Source organism: Halichoeres trimaculatus, unplaced genomic scaffold (assembly GCF_033239565.1).
Source record: "Halichoeres trimaculatus isolate MK-OKI-2021-1 unplaced genomic scaffold, fHalTri1.1 fHalTri1_scaffold_9, whole genome shotgun sequence".
Classification (NCBI taxonomy): Eukaryota; Metazoa; Chordata; class Actinopteri; order Labriformes; family Labridae; genus Halichoeres; species Halichoeres trimaculatus.
Genome location: NW_027437188.1, coordinates 27579640 through 27596780, shown reverse-complemented (window position 1 = coordinate 27596780; position 17141 = coordinate 27579640). Strand labels below are relative to the sequence as shown.

Here is a 17141-nt window from a genome sequence, read left to right as displayed (position 1 = left end):
TCCTCGTCTGACTTTTGGCAGGCACTAAGGAGGAGGATGAGGGGGTCAAGTCCAAGATGGTCTACCGCAGTCAAACCGTGGCCAGCCAGAACCCTGAGACGGAGCTGATGCTGGAAGGAGACGATGATGCCGTCAGTCTGCTGCAGGAGAAAGAGATGGACAACCTGGGCGGTAAGTCAGCACACCAGCACCTCCATTAACCCCGAGTCAACATCACCTCTGCTGGAGCATCAGTCTTTTATCTACCTTCCTTCTAATGGCTCATGGAGTACCAGTGTTCATGATTAAAATCAGTGTTTCAAATGGAGACTGGATCAATGTAGAGACTTCAATTGTGAAAAGTTTGAGATAGTTTTATTAGATGTATCTAAGTCTTATTAATAATTTGCAAAGTAGTTTATGGTTTTCTTTCTGCACCTGCAGTGTAATTCTTAAGTCACAGGCTTTGTCTCTGTGTTTTTACCTGGATACCTCTGCTTACATTTGACAGCAAACTTTTGTTTTGGTCTAATAAGAATCCCCTGTTTTGTTTTGGATCTCCTCAGCACCCTTCCTTCCCTGTGTGTTTATCTCCAGAGGCAAGTCTTTTAAAGATAAACTAACACAAGAAAGATGATTGGCCCCACAGTGTATCGGCTCAAATTCAATATTTTTCTACCAATCAGTAATTAAAGATGATATAAAACACTGCCAGTGTTTAACGATGTTGTGGCCTTGTTCAACCTGTCATCTGACCCAGCACAAAGTTTGGTGCCACGTCATTTAAAAGTGGTGAACACTGGCACACTGTTTTCAAATGATTAAACATCTTTTGCACTTACTCCCACTAACAGACAGTCGCTGTTTCATGGATATTCTCCTCTCCAATAGCTTATACAATCATTATTATGGTTTTATAAGGCAATCATAGAGGCTTGTGTATTGTTAGTAGCGTGTTCTTAGATTAGTCCTCTGACAAGATCATGTGACAATACTTGTAAAACAGTTTTTCTAACTTCAAAGTTAAAATTTTGTCGTAAAAAGTCATGAACAACATTCAGTTTTAGAAATGTCTGTTATTAACCCCAAATTGTACTAACACTTGATCTAGCACACCAGTCTTGATCAGTAGAGGGTAAATATTTTTTTAGATAATCAAATTGTATTTTTTGTGTTTACGGTCTATTATAAGCAGATTACTGTTATTAAAATTCCACATTTCGGAAGATACAGTATATGTTCTTAGAAAAATCTCAACAGATAGATCTATAAAAATGAGAAAGTATTTAATTATCATGTAAGCAAACACTGCTCTTTTTTCTCTGAATAATCCTTTAGGTGTAACTTTCAGAAAAGCAAAAAATAAATCTGATATTTTATCTGATATTTTATCTGATATCATCTATCAATTTCCCCCATGTAGCTGTTATATTTGTTTTAGTTCAGTGTCTTAAACCATTTTAGTTCTTTCTTCAACCCAAGTCAGTCTGTAGTGATACTTACTGCCAAGGCAAAGGTTGTCCAAAAACCCTGTAAGTAACCAACATCACACTGTGTGTGAGCCAAACTGGCCGGCCAACCCTTGGCTGCTTTTCAAGGAGCTGGCATGGCTCTGAAAGGTGAGTTATCCAGAGTTCACTTCAGTTTTGAGTGTGTATCAAGTATGCAGCTCTATGTTCTTGTCCATAAAAGCCAAATCTTCATTTAACACCTCATGCAATACTTTGAGCTTTAAATAAGCAGATTGTGTTACTGGATTGATGCGTAAATGAGACATGCTTTTTGGTGCAATATAAAGTAAATACTCAGCCCTGGCAGCCACCATCAATTATATAAACATCTCTTATGTTCCAATGATAATAAAGCAAGTGAAGTTTCTCTTCTAAGGGTGAGTACTCGGGGTCATTGTGACTCATTTTACTATAGGGCTGACATGTTGTCTATTTGAAATATGTTTCAGGGATGTCAGAGGTCAACAATCATATGACTCAAAAACAACAAAGCTGAGCCACTGATGGGTTTTCTTGCTCAATAATGGCATTACATTGAAAACCAAGGGTTGTAGATTTTGTTTAAAGGTTTTGTGCTAGTAATCATTAAACTACTAAATATAATGGATAAAAATGGCCATGTGTAACTGAACATAAGGTGTAGCTAACATAATACACGCAGCTGAATGGTTGTCTACATATTCCCGGGTTATCATGGCTTAGTGTATGAGACCCAGGCTAAATCAGGGCACTGCTGAGCAGTGAAATCCCCTTTAAGATCCCACAGATGAACATCAGAGGAGGAGAATAACCCCTCCCCTTTGTCCCGGGGCCAGCAGGCAGTCACACACTCGTGTCTTTTAGATGAACCCCACGCTGTGTGATTGAGAGGATGATCATAAAAAACAATCAGAATGCATTCACTTAAAGATACTGGATACTTGCAATATGACAATATGTTTTGAATTATTTAAAAATGTATGTATAAGGCATTAACTCCATCCTAAATTAGTGTTTGGTGTCTTTTTATTTATTTCCTTATGTGAGATCATAACCGAGTTCATTTTGTTTGCCAGTGGGGGAGCTCCCTCACTTATAGCATTCAGATGTTTTTACCATTATGCACTGTCTGTGTTTGGCCCCTATCTAATCTCAGGCATGAACAGCCTTAATGAGAGATCTGGGACCATCTCCTTGTCAACAACTGTGCTCCTCCTGCCAGCCGTTGGGTCAGCGCCGGCTGCTTTGGCTGCCAAAGGGGCGGCGCCTGCACTCAAAGGCCCAGGGAGTTGTGGTTACTGAACCTATGATCAGTTTCGCTCCCTCTCAGACACGCTGAAACGCTGTCTTTCCTTGCACAGGCACTAAATTCAAATTTTTCTCTGCACGTATTTCAACCAAAATGGAGGAAAATAAAACTTCGGATGAGCATGTGAGAAGGAGGCAGAAGAGCCAAAGCCTCACAAGGGCTTTCACGAGTTTGATTTGATTGATACAAGAGCAGGGTCGGTACATTTCAGAGTTTGGTTTAGCAGGCACAGCTGATTAGGCCCCATCCAAATCTATGATCCCCTGAGTGGTGACATACCCATAAAATAGTAAAAGCATCGCAACAGCTTCTGAAGTGTAATCTTGGAAAAATAAAACATGAGAATACTGTTAGTGTTTTCATATTCTTATTCACATTCTTATTCCAGTACTCCATTATTCTTTTAATTTTTGATTCAAATCTTTATAATTCCCTCTTTATTTAAAGTAAATATTGATAACAAAGAAGATAATTATTTAAACTTCACTTGGAAAACCTCAACCAAAATTCCATCCATGTTTAATTTAAAAAAAATTAGTTTCTTTTTATATGCAAATATGAAACATAAAAATAAAATTCAGTCCCTGCAAGAAAAATATCTGCTTCACTGACTTAGCTGAGCCGTATGTTGGATACTGGAGAAGTCATTTCGATTGTAGCTCTGTGAGTGTAACTTTTTTAAGTCAACATGTACAGGTTTGCAAGTGACCATAAGTGATCAGGTGTTTTAGTAATCCACCTCCACTTGTATATTTCTCACAGCATAAACACTCTGAGTCTTCTCAACACCATAACCCAGCTGATGGATGTGGGTAATAATATACCCATCTTCTTAGCAGTTCTCCCAAACTCCCACTTCACCAAATGAGACTTTGTCATCACTTCATTAAAAAGGCCTGCCATTTGATGCATTTGCATTTTCATTCAAAGGAAGAGGTTATCCTATCTTTAGCTTGCACGTACACCTCTCATCCTGTGTAACTTGTCCTTAATTTCATTATTCTCCTGTAAACATTTTAATGCCATATAGCCTAATTATGGAAGAATCCCTGAGGGGATTACAGCCTAATCCGCTTCCTCCCCATGAGCAATGGATGCTGTGGCTTAATGCTGCAGGCATTGTGTCTTTCTCTCTGTTTAGCCCTCGAGTGCCAAAACACAATACATCTGTATTAAAAGTGTTAATTTTAGTAAGAGGGACAGAGAGTTTATGTACACAAGGACAATCTCATTTTCAAGCTGTAACCTCCCAGAAAACAGAGAGTAGGGTATAGCATTCTATTCTGTAATAGTAGTTTAAAATAAAAGCTTGAACTGAGCTGAAAAAGAATACTGTTTTATTTATTATTTATTCACTGAACCATATCTTTGATGCTGTAAAACGAGCCACGGTTACTACAAGTGTTTACTTTTCATATGAAGCTTGTAAGCAACGTGTAGCGTGTGGCCTGATAGCATCAGCAGATAGGATCTCCGTTAATGGACCCGAGCAGCGCACAGAGCAGATCCGGGGAGGCGCTTTGGCTGTGCAGCCTGCAAAGAGCGATGAAGGGGCGCTCTGGGAGTTGAGACCGAAATCCACTTGTATTCCTGTAACACTATCGGCCATAATTGGCTGAGGAACGCAGATTAAGATTGATGAGACATTAAAGTGGCTCTTTGGAGTTTAAGGGATCGATAAATATCCTGATTTGGGGGAGCTTTTCGTTCGAGAGCAGCAGACAAATGAGTATAACGGTGCTCCACAGCGACACTGATCTGAGAACATGGAGGATGAAGGAAGCAGAGGAAGAGAAGGAGGGAGGAGGAGACTGAAATAAAGATGTGATCACTATGAGCTGGCAGGGTCACAAACCCATCTTCAAATTTAGCACAATTATTTGGACTAGAGGGAAAGCCTTGAGTTTGATCGTTGTATCTAGCGTTTTATTTCAAATAAAAAAATTCTGATGGTGGATAATTGTTCTTTGAGGAGGCACCACGTATTATTAATTTTGATTTATATTTAACACACGTTACGTAAATTCAGTATGGTGATGTGACATGGAAAGGAAGAATAAATAGATCTCACTGAACTAAATGATAACGTCTACTTGATGCTGTTTGCGCAGTGATCCGGCCAGTTAGTTAAGTCTTTTTATAATCTGTGTTTCTGGTTTCCCAAAACGTACAAATAAAGAATATTTGACACCTCCCTCGCTGTTAATTCGTCTGAAGAATAATACCTATTTTGCAATTACAAAAAGCGTTCAGAGTCCTTTACATGGTGCTGTAATAAAACGAGGACTGTCAAAAAGCGAAACGTTTGTCTGCCAGCGGTAATTTCAAAATTCTACAGTTAGCTGGGTGTGAATGCGCACACGGAGACGTACAGTTTAATGCACACACGCCGTTTTAATATCACTGATGAGCTGAACAGAATAACTCCGAGCCTCGTTTCATTTCACTAAAATGTAATCTTTTTTGCATGCTAATATCTGAATGTGCTTCCCTCCTCTTTACTCTGCAGGCCCAGTGGTCCTGAGCAGCCCTGCCCAGCTCGTGGCCCCCGTCCTGGTGGCACGCGGGACTTTGTCCATCACCACCACCGAGATCTACTTCGAGGTGGACGAGGATGACCCTGCCTTCAAAAGGGTCGACCCAAAGGTAGGTAACCTGCACGCAAGAGTGCAGCCCGAGTATAAAGCGGTCAGTGTGGCTTGTGAAACGTCTATGTTTTCTTTTTGAAACACTGTATTTTATCTAATATACACAAGATGGTGTATTATTTTTTAAGAAACAGTTGCTTTTGAATTCAGAAAAAGGCGCACGTGCACAGGTGATGCTTCACAGATGAGCGCTGCGCTTCAACCAGGGACGAATAAATATATATTTTATGTAATAGAAATGTTTCTCCTATAATCACCTTACAGTATGTCGTGTGTTTTGATTTTAACACATTAAAATTTTTAAACAAAAAACACATTAGCAACTGAGGCCTACTCGTCCTCAGCTTTAAGTCGACGGAGACAGTTTCTCTGCAAACGAATGCCAGCCTCTAAGGATATCGAAATTAAAAATATATATATATATTCATGACTGTGGTTAAATTAAGAAATAAATATCAGTGGCAGATTTTTTTTTTAAGTTTTACATGCCAAAAACAAAATCTTCGCCTTGTCTTTGCGTCAATGTGTACATTAATGGGGTCAAAAATCCCGAGATTAAATTGCCATGACATGATACTATCATCATGATGTTGGGGCCTACTTCACAACTTTCAATAAGCATTTAATAAAAGCATAATGGGACACAAATATAAAACAGCTCGTTTTATTAGCTCTTTAAATTAGATCAAAGACAGAAATAAAAAATCAGATCACAGATGTTATAATCCAGTGTATTTCAAGTGCATTTTTTCATTTAAACTGTAATATATATACTATATATATGTTCTCATTTTCTTTTTTGTCATGTAGGCCTAAACATGGTAAAGAAACAACAACCAAAAATGTTCGAGTACTTTAAATAATGTTTCAAGTAAATCGATGGAATGTTTTCAATGTAACAAATGTCGTGTACGCCTACCATCAAATGTAAACTTTCAAAAATGAGACAATGTCCATCGAGACAGATGAATCAGACTACCACGGATGCAAGTATAAATTAAAGAGGTTTCTAGCAGATAAAGAAAAAGTTCAGAAGTAGATTTAAACAGGTGGATCCTATTTACGTGTCACAGAACAACATTCACAATTTCAGACCACTTGAATCACAATCTATGAATGTATTTACAGTATAAAATGTACAGGTGTGTGTGTTTTAATTTTTGTTTTCAAAGTTTGTCTGGGGCTTTATTTTAAAGCATTTAGAAAAAGATTGAGTGTCACGGAGAGAGGTGGCCTCCTGGATTAAAGGTGACCGGTTATTGAGACTTGCTCCTAAAATCTGACAGCGCCAAAGGGCGCACAGGGAAAATGGCAAACTGAACCCTGTGTAATAAAAACACCTTTTTTAAAACAGGCTTGGCCAAAATATATTCTACACCAGAGGACAGTCACATTTTACGAGACTTTTCAAATTGTTTGGCAATATTTTTTGTCCGTTTATGAGCTGGTTAGGCCTCTTTCACACAATGTTAAGACGATGTGAACTGACATATTTTACCTCAGAGTTTCTCCAAGCTTTTGGGGTTGGTCAGTATTTCTCTTGCCAGTCGCCAAGTCTGTTTGGCTGCGTTCTCTAGAGCAGAGTGAGGTTTTCCTTGAAACAGGTCTAAATTGGGCAGAAAATAATGCGGGCACCTTCTGCACTGCAAACATGAAATAAGCTGCAATAGTATCCCGTTCAGGCGGTCGCCAAGGCAGTTCTCATCCCAGTCTGACTCCCTAGGATGCTTCTCACACTCGTATGAAACCAAAGTTTTCATGTGGTAGTTGTTCAGGGGCTGTCCTGGCAGTTCGAGGTGCCGGTCGCGTAAGGCTTTGAGGACTGATAAGCACTTCTTCCTGCATCCGCCCAGAAGCAGCCGGTTCTCGGCCTCGGCGAACTGCAAGACCCAGGCGTCGCTCTCAGCTGAGCTCTGCTTGCCGTTTAGGGAGTAGCACTCTTTGGATAAAAGATTGAAACCTTCCGCTTTGACTTCAGCCACTCGGTTAGGTCCCGGCCAGGGGATGTGAGGGAGAGGCCAGTGCGCAGCGCTGCGTGGCCAGATCCCAGTGCACTTGAAAGCCGGCGTAATTTGCACCACATATCTGTCTCTAATGCGCAACTTCACCTCGCTTGTGTCAGCGACCATTTTGACAACATCTCTGTAGCTGCATTTATCCACTGCCTGCGCCACCAGTGTCTGAAATCTCGATCGAATCTTGCGCGCTGAGAGGTAACCGGAGGCTGTGATGAATTCAACCCAGAGAGACATGCTTCTCTTGCGGCCGTCGCTGAGCTTGAGCACGGCGCAGCCCGGGAGAGACCCGTCATCCACAAAGTTGAATACTCCCATCTGATTCAGATAGAGCACAACTTCGAACTCGGTGGGGGAGATGACCTCCAGTCCCTCGAAACGGTTATCCATCTCGCTGAGAGAGCTGATAAAGCGGGGCTCCTGCACCTCGACCTCCTTCAGGACATCCGATACCACCTTGCACACCTCCCGGATGGTCTTGGAGATGGCGGCTTTCCGAGATTGACATTTCTCGTTGTAGTATTTGTTGAGGTGATACACCAGTTTTGCCTGGGCGGCTATCATATTAGGGCAGAGATCCGGGTTATACACCGGAGTCTCGCAATAAGCCGAGGGATCCAACGCGGCTGTTTGTACGGGAGCCAATTTTAGAGAAGAAAGAAAGCTATTTAAAAAGAAAAAAGTGTCTATTTATAAGACAACTACTGCAAGCTGTGCTTAGAGCACATGCGTTAAAATCATATCACAACATTCAAAGCAGCTGTACCGTAAACTGCATTAAAGTGCTCGAAGCAAGTCCTCGGATTCACCAGGACGACCTGATTAAAAGTCCATGTCAACCTTATAAAGTTCAGTAGCTGCAAAAAAGCCGTTTAGATATTCTCTGATCACTGTGCCAGTTAGGAGTCCGCGTAATTGCGCAGAGTGGAATGTGCTCTCCTGACGCAGCCGCCCGGTGTTGCTGTGTTTTACAACAGAGAGACACACATTCTTTATTATAAGGGAGGAGTTGAAACCAAGGTGTCCAATCGCTGTCCGATGCGTCACCGTTTCCCAGTTTATCGAAAACAAATTCATCCCTGGCTGTTATATACAAGTCAAAAGTACAGGTAGTGGTAGTATATCGAGGAGCGGAAGTACACCTTGGCGTTTTGGACTGAAGAGAAAAAAAAGTGCATTGTACGCTGCTTTCCCTTGGACCTTATCTGCTGATTTTATTATAGTGTATTGAATCTTATACGAAACAGAAGGTGGTAAGAATTTGTAGAGTGTGTGTGCTTTCGAATGAGAAATTATACAATTATTCATAAATTTAAATATTTAATCCCTGTAAAAAAAAATACGCTGTGTCTTTATGGCCTCCATCTCTGTTATCTTGGTAGAATGGATTATTATCTGTAGTGTTCTTTAAAGATGTATTCTGTTTATTTCAACGATGCTTTGCATTACTGTGCGTTTTACAGCGTATCTCAGTTGTTAACTTTTAGGTTTATTTATTCGCTCGACGCTCTACTGTTGGCTTAATTACTGAACTCTTAGCACCAGGCCATTTTGATGGTGCATAAGAAGTAACAGTATTTGTATTACGCATCGTAGTCAGTAATTAATTATAACAGCGTTCATCTTTTTAATTCAAGTTTTTGCATTTGTTGATGGAATGTGTTTTAATCTTAATTGCCCTGAACCTTTGCAACATGAAGACTGTTTTACAGTCTCATAATTGGTCTTCATTGTCAGAATTTAAATAACTTTTGCAATCTTTAAAAAACAGTTTCATTTCTTTTGTAGTCATGAATGATAATAATTATTTTTATTATTTAAATTAAAATGATCATTCATTAAAATACTGTTTGTCTTTAGTTTCTATAGAAATCAGCAAATCATGTTAATTTATTTTTTCAAGAGATTAATATATAAATTGGCATTACTAGCCTTTATAATTAAAAAATGTCATTTACAGGATAATCATTGTTGTGATTAAACAACAATAAAAATAGAATAAATTAAAACCATTAAATGTAAAAAAAAATTATAACCTTTTAAAAAATAAAATGTGCGTGTTTTTCAAACCATTGGGGAAACAAATGTTGACTCTTTTATGTGAAGTCTTGTAATGCATTAGTGAGTTGTCCTGGGTGTACACTTCTGATGCTGATTAAAAATAAAACAGTGTTACTCCCACATTAAACCCTCTCTGGCTCTCATCACTGCTCTGGCACTCCATCTCCTGAGGTACAGTGCATGCTTTGAAGAGGACTTCAAACAGATAATGGTGCACGGATCAGATAAAGAACACAAAGGCGTTTACACTCATCTCTGCTCCAGTCAGAGCTGCATAAGACCAGACATTATGGGGGCAAAGAGTCGCACGTCAGCCCTGACTCTCACTACATGGATGCGGCTGAGTGGAAGGCACTGTGTGCGGGACAGGCCCTGATAGATAGGTGACTCCTGTTATCTTCACATCCTGTCATGGGCGCTCTGCCTGTAGCTTCTTGGCAAACCCGGTGATTGTTTCACGCTGTTACCAGGCAGAAATGACAGAGATGAAGGGGTTCGTTTACGTAAAGATAATTGTGGGACAATGCAATTCTGAGATGTAAGGATATTTTTCTCATTCTGATCACATTTCTTTTGTAATTAAATTCATGAACATAAATTGTCAAATTTCTCAAGAACACTGACTGCTGCATTGAAGGATTTCTTGTGTTGAGAGGAAGCTGAAAGCCTCTTTTACTCTAAGGCTTTGAATATCTTTCTCTCACCCTCTCCCACTGTCTGTGGACCAGCAGGTACTTGACTTTTATTGAAACCAGACTAGTTTTGCTTCCCAGGCTATCTTGCTCCAAGTCGGATACCCCAGAATCCAGTTGCACCTCTTGAGTTTGTGCTCTTGCCCTTAGACATCCATATGCGTGATAGAAGGGAGGATTTTCATTGAGATTATCACCTCCTAATCTAAAGCATGTGGCTGCACAGATCTCACAGTAACTCAACCTGCTCTGTGGTCCCAAGACTCTAGCAGTTGTCAGGTCTGGCCTGAGACAATCCAATCTTCTTAGTCATATCTTTACCATTACAACATTGCAAGCTTTGTTGCTTCATTCGCCATCCCGCTAGGCTAATGGAGGCCCTTCTGTGTGATATATGGGGCTCTGATTCCACCCAGGCCTATTTCTGACCCAGCAAAACGCATGCATGATTGTGTAAATCAATACAATGACTTCTACTTCCCCTAATTTTGCACAAGCATGTGACCCTGCTTTGAAGGCCTCTTTGTTTCTGGAGCATGCCTCTACAACTTATTCATTTTTTTCTCCTCCATTTTGCTTTCATCCTTTCTTCCACTAAGACTGATCATCGTGTTAATATGGCCGGGCATTAGGTCAATGGTGCTTGTCTGATAGCTGAAATTGCCCTTTGATGACACCGCTCGTGCTTTGAGTGACTTGAAATGATATTTCACTGATTGTAGCCAAAGTCATTAAAGTTATATTGCTCTGTTTTAAAATTCATCCTCAGGGTTTCATGTCCTGCCTTTATACATTAACAAGTTTCATAAAAACAGAACATATGTCCACATGCACTTATGATCATATCCCTTTAACATGAACATGAGCATGTTTTATATGCACAACAAAGTATTTAGCCTCTGGCTTTAGAGGAACAAATATTAAAAAGTGAGCTGAGCTGGACTCACAAAAAATGTTATTAGCTTATTTGACCAGAACAATCCCCCTTGCTTTACCAAAGGTTTTAAAGCCACATTCATGGGTTCATTCAATTTATAAATTTCTATAACCTCATTACTTTAGTCAGTGATGTTGCTTGAATAAAAACATTTGGCAAATATAAAGCTGGATCAAAACCCTTATGACCAGAACTATTCTGACTGGCAGCATAATTACAGATGATGTTTAATTATTTTAATAATCCTATTACACAAGAACAAATAAGATTTACCATATGCTCTCTATTACATGTCTGAGATTATTTAGTTTTTAAAAAAGAGATTCTCAGGCCATGTCCCATACAAAGGGAGTTTACCAGCTAGCTCCCAAGCTAATATGCAGATTAGTCAAAGTGGACTTAATAGGGTGACATATTTCTGTATAAATCAGATTAAAAGCAGTGACACTTCAGAGAAGTGACATCAGCACCAGCTCTCAAACTGTGAGGAATAATACACTTTAATCTCGGGGGATAGCCGCTCATGTTGACACATTTCCTATAATTTTATTTGCCACAAAATGAAATTGTCATTGGGATTTTTAATAACTCAACATTATTATTCCAAGCAATATGGCGTCTCTGCTGGAGACCAGCTAATTTTTAGGCCTGGAGCTGCACTGAAGACCCCCTTTGGATTGTGTCCATTCATTTGGTTTATTCTCAACTGTGTATCAGCTGCCTCCTCTGGAGAAGTCAGGAAGCTGGACCACATAGCCAGAGGCTCACAGAAACCCTGTAGAGATAAACTCAACAGGCTCTTCTCACTCTGCAACATATCTGGAGCATCTTCTCACTCAGAAATCTCCAACCTTGTCAGACTGAAGAGGACTTTGAGATAACAGAAGCAGGGAAAAGTGTGAATTATGAAACTTAATTGATTGTCCCAGCTTCATGTGGTCCTTCACCCCCTCCCCTCTGCAATATGGTACGCTTGTCAGCCTTTGTGATAAATTACATGCATGTATTTGCATGAATTTAGTATGAGTACAATTTGGGTTTGTTTGCCAAAATAACGATCCAGAAAATGTCTGGTTTGCTTCACAAAAGAAAAACAAAAGCTTCTGTTGAGCTCAGTGCACTTTTTCCTGCATAGGTTGTGCATTTGACAGCTGAGTGCAGGGAAAGTGCTGCTGCTCATTTATTATCACATTTTATTTTGTAATACATGACAATGCTGAACAGTAGTGTGTTAGTGATTGGGTGAAGGCTGCTGTCAGTTTATTGTGATTTCAAACAGCTTGTTTTCTTCATCTTTTCCCCTGTAAATATTATGTTTAAGGTTTTACTGAAATAATTTATTAGCTTTATGATGAACTGCAGATTATTTTATCTATCAAATATGCCTTACTGCCATCTTGCCTGAGAGGCAGCCACTCAGCGGCAGCAGTGTGATTTATCTTAATGTCTGTGAGATGTCTACCACTGAGAGGTGGGTGCTGTAATCATCTACCCACTGACCCCTTGATGCTCATCCCCACTCCTCACTGCAGAGCTTGTGGTTTATAAGTTAAAATCTCAGAGAACACAGCCCGCTCCCACATGTCACATGATCTAAGAGAAAGAGTGCATAGACACACAAAACAAAGGGAAAGGGAGAGCTGGTGGGGTATTTTAGGTTTGGGGCTGTTGGTAATCAAATGCTGCTGGAAAGGCCTGTGATGAAATTAGGCAATGTTGCCTAAATAAGGGATGAAGGGTTCATAATTGCCAGTCCTAGAGATCTGAGGTGCCGGGTGCCAACTGTCAGAGCAGGGCTAATGATGACAAATGTCTCTCTATGCAGATTGCTGCAGCAGCACGGGTGAGCAGCTGAGAAAGAACAAGAAAAGAAAAATGCAGAGAGCCTAATAAGAGAAAGCTTGTGTGCACATATTTAATGACCTACATGGAAACAAACCTCCCCTAACTGATGGACTGCCTTTGAAAGTACTCAGGGCTTGATGCTGTTTCAGGCTCCTATAAAACAGAGGCGTCCCCTACAGTGTCTTTGACTGATATTAATACTCATTAATCTCTGAGGCTATAGGAAGAGTCATTGAACTGCAGCTTTCGCTGATACACTGAGCAGAAACTACAACTGGCTTACTTTTACATGTGAGCTTGTCAGGAGCACTTTACTATAAAACTGTTAGCTTTACTATTTCTTAGCCATTTAAAGCCAAACAATCCCAAAACTGTAGAGAATAGGACACACAAACTAGTTCTTGTTCTTGTGTGTTATTTTCTTCATTAGATTTTGTGATTTCATTGGTCATTAATGTGTGATAGGTGAAATTGTTGTAAAAGAAACAGCCTGTTAGTCTGTAGCTCATGAACAGAACAGCAGGCTGTTTCTGGTTAACGTTTCCAAACTGTTTTACTTGAACATGCCTTTTAAAAAAGTTCTTTATGTCTTAAAGTGAGCTGGATTTTAACCACCTTTGTAGCAGGGAATCATAAATCTGATTTCACTTACTGTGACGTAAGGCTCACGCTAATAAAAGAGCAAACGCAGAGTGTTGCATGGCCAGATTTCCCCAATTTGTTGCATGAATAGCTTTTGAAAGGGGTCCCTCTTTGTACAAAGGGAGTCTCGTCTTTGTTTGGTTTCGCCCCATCTGTGTCATCTGGTGGTCTGTGCAAGAGGGTGGTGTCTCGGGGTGCTCCCCAGCGGCGATGCCAGTTGTTTTATGGACTCGGTGGAGTGGTGCTGGGAGTTCATAAGTTGGCTGGCCTATTGTGTGCTGAGCCCAGCTGACACGTGTGAATTGACTCCAGCATATTGACAGATCATTTCCATTAATGAATCGGAGGAGTCTGCCTTGTTTCACTCTGTGATTTATGCCCCTGTTTCATGATCCTCTGTGCTTGGGGTTAACTAACGACCCCGTGAATGACTCAACCACAAAACTGCTGCATGCAGGCAGCAGGCTTCATTTTGTTGTTTATGCAGACATGTTAGTTGAAGCCAGTTTTTGCATCACATTTTCAAAACAAATCTGGATATTTTGTCTGTGCTTGCAAGATAACATGTTTTCATTTTAAGAGATTTACTATTTGCACCACGTGACAATCTCTTCCTTAGACTTAAGTTGTATAATATGTTATAATTTGTAGCATCTTGGTTAGAGTGCAATTGTTCTAAAGATTTTATGTTTCACAGGAGAACGATGAAACTTCCACCACAGACAAAGTTTACAGGGATCTGCATTCTGTTGGGGATGAGCAGCCTGTTTCTTGATGTACCATAAAACTACTTTGGTTTGTAACTGCTGGTGTCTCATCAGCCCTGAATCCTCTGTGGCGGTCGTCCAGGTTGTTCAAAGCAGCAGCCACACGGTGCTGATAGCACTGGCCTCAGTCTGCCCTGTCACCCCCACCGCTGCTGCCACATGGAAGGCACATTTGCTCGCCACCATTTTATGCCGCTGTCACCCTCCCTTCAAGAGCAAGGGGAAGAGGGGAGGTGAAAAGGAAAGGAGGGAAGGAGGGGAGGATCACCCCGAGCGGATGCTAGACAAAGATGGCAGCAGAGACATTTTGTCTACTTTCATTAGTTCTGGTGGTGGTGAGCTGTGCTGAATATTAGCCCGTAACTGGCAAAGCCACACATTGTGGAGCACAGACGGAGAGCATGTCACAATCAAATCTACCCCACCTCATTTCCATCTTCTCCTCTAAAAAAGTGGAACATATGGGGCCGGATGCCAATTGCTTATTTTATACGGTAATTAGCAGCCTTTAAACCGTGTTCTTTGGTAGGTGTGTCCCAACCGAGACAAAGTTTATCTCCCAGTTTTACATATTTATTTCTAGCAAGGTTGGATATTTTAAGATCCTTAAAGGCCACAGCAGCTTATGTCCCATGCACAGAATCATGCTTTATTTTCGTGTTTGTGTCTGATATCTTTCTGCTTGAGGTGGGACCCCAACTACATGAAACCAGTTCTCAGACTCAGTGGATACATCCATGTTTGAGTAAAAGATTTTTATGCAGTGATGCGTGCAGAAGAGGACAGTATTGTGATCACACCAACCCAAAAAACTTCAACACCATAGATAGTTTATTTCTGATTCCCATGTCTCCAGTCTCAATGTGATCCTTTTGTTTACCAATCACACAGCAAGTTTCTGATTGCTGCTAACCTCAGTATGTGTATGTGTGTATGTGTGTGTGCAGAAATGTTTCTGAGTGTTGTTTGGTCCTGCTGAGCTTTCATCTGTTGGACTCATTATAGTAGTCATCTCGCTGGGCGTTGGTGGAGAAGCTCAGGAGACGGCTCCCCATGAAAGAGTCATGATGGACGGAGAAGTGCTGATGCGCAGGTTCCTGCCTCCAGGCTTTCACCTGCTCAGGAACAGCCCCAAGGCAAAAAAAAAGCAGGCTGCTCCAGCTAGCCAATGAAAGGCTGAAGAGCTGAAGCCAGATTTCTAAAGTGTTGTTTTCTGTGAACTGGGAGCTTGAAATTTACGGTAAAACATAAAGAAAAAGTGAGCTAATTGCTCAGTGAATTTTGTCGTTCTTATGATCAAAAGTGTGAGATGGAAGCCAGCGCTGAAACAGATGGATAAAGTTGTGCGGTTCTACCTTGTTACATTTCAAACGTATTTATTAGGGTGTCAGTTCTGTGGTCTTGGCAGGGCTTGGGAGGTGTCTGAGCGGGGAGTGCAGCAGCGGAGTGAGAGCATGTCGGCTGTTGACACCATCTAACGAAGGGAGGATTAGGAGTTTACAGAGGCAGTAATATGATAGGTCAGAAAGAGGAGGCACTCCTCCACCGCACTTGGCTCTGTAATGAATGATTGACTGGAAAAGGAGAAGCTGCCACTCGCTGGCTGAGTGCTCATCTTGACGCCTGCCGCACCGCTCCACGGCTCCCCTTGATCACGTTTCGCTGCTCCCTTCTCATCTAAGGCACCAGTCTGCAGGGAAAAGCTGCTTTTCCCTCTTATTTTTCTCCCTAATTTACACATTTAAGACATTTTTGTTTGCTTATTTGCAATTCTTTTTTTGTCAGTGAGCCACTCTCTATCAGTCCTACTCCCAGCCCTGAAACCAGCCCCCACCCGCCCTTACACACACACACACACACACACACACACACACACACACACACACACACACACACACACACACACACACACACCCTCACTTACAACCTTCCCTTTCTCTTCTGTTTGCCTTGAGGCAATGAACTAATTTCAGGTTCCATAATTGCGGTGTGTTGTACACCTGTCTGCTATTAATTCTCCCCTGCCTCTCATTCTCTTTCTTAATGAGATATTATTGTAATTATTGTCATTATGCTATTTTCCATAATGAACTTGATTGATGTTGTTGTTATGGCACTATTTATTCTCTGTAATTAGTGTAAATGTGTTCTGAACTTCTGCAGGCACAGATATTCTGAGACTGTGCTTATAAGTGAACTCAGTCGCTCATTCACTCATCAGCTGACCCTAAAGTTCCCGCTTGGGGCTCAGTTTGCCTTGGATATGGAGAGGAGAGCTGAGCAGCCTGGTCACACTGAATGGGGCTCTGCTTGTAGCCATTTTAAGACCATTACAACAGTGAAAGGCTACACAATGGCCAGCACTGGGCTTTGTTTCAGCCTGTCACTTGCACCCTGTGAAAACCAAATAGTGCTTTTCCTTAAAGGGTAAGGTGAAAAAGGTTTCCCCTATACTCCCATTTTTGGGAAATGTGGTGTTTTGAAAAGGAAAAAAACTTTTCACCGACTTGATTTTTAATGTTATTGTTGCGAAAGCAAACTACTGGAAGGAATGCTAAAGAAAATCTCAGCTGAATGAAAGATGCTGAATTTTTGTCCCCAGCGGCTCTCAATCCAATTAGGAGTTTAATAAGGGTCATACATAGGGACTTCACGCTGCAGGTCGGTTTCTTTTGGGTGCTTTTGGGGCTGAAGTTGGAGAGGGCTGGTCTTTTTTAATGTGTGCTGAGGAGTCTTGTGCCCTGGTGAGTCATTCA

General features: G+C 41.0%; 2 protein-coding genes across 4 annotated transcripts in view; one reads left to right on the top strand and one right to left on the bottom strand.

Moving 5' to 3' along the window:
• Positions 1-17141, top strand: part of nbeab (neurobeachin b) — a 227917-nt gene that overhangs the window by 162799 nt on the left and 47977 nt on the right. For all 3 annotated transcript variants that reach the window (XM_074680127.1, XM_074680125.1, XM_074680126.1), the window contains exons 38-39: positions 22-171; positions 5288-5424. In XM_074680127.1, the coding sequence (XP_074536228.1) occupies positions 22-171; positions 5288-5424 (287 nt within the window). The remainder of the gene's footprint in view (positions 1-21; positions 172-5287; positions 5425-17141) is intronic.
• mab21l1 (mab-21-like 1) lies at positions 6075-8416 on the bottom strand. The gene has a single exon (XM_074679698.1). It carries the CDS (start codon positions 8003-8005, stop codon positions 6926-6928), a length of 1080 nt encoding a protein of 359 aa, XP_074535799.1. The 5' UTR covers positions 8006-8416; the 3' UTR covers positions 6075-6925.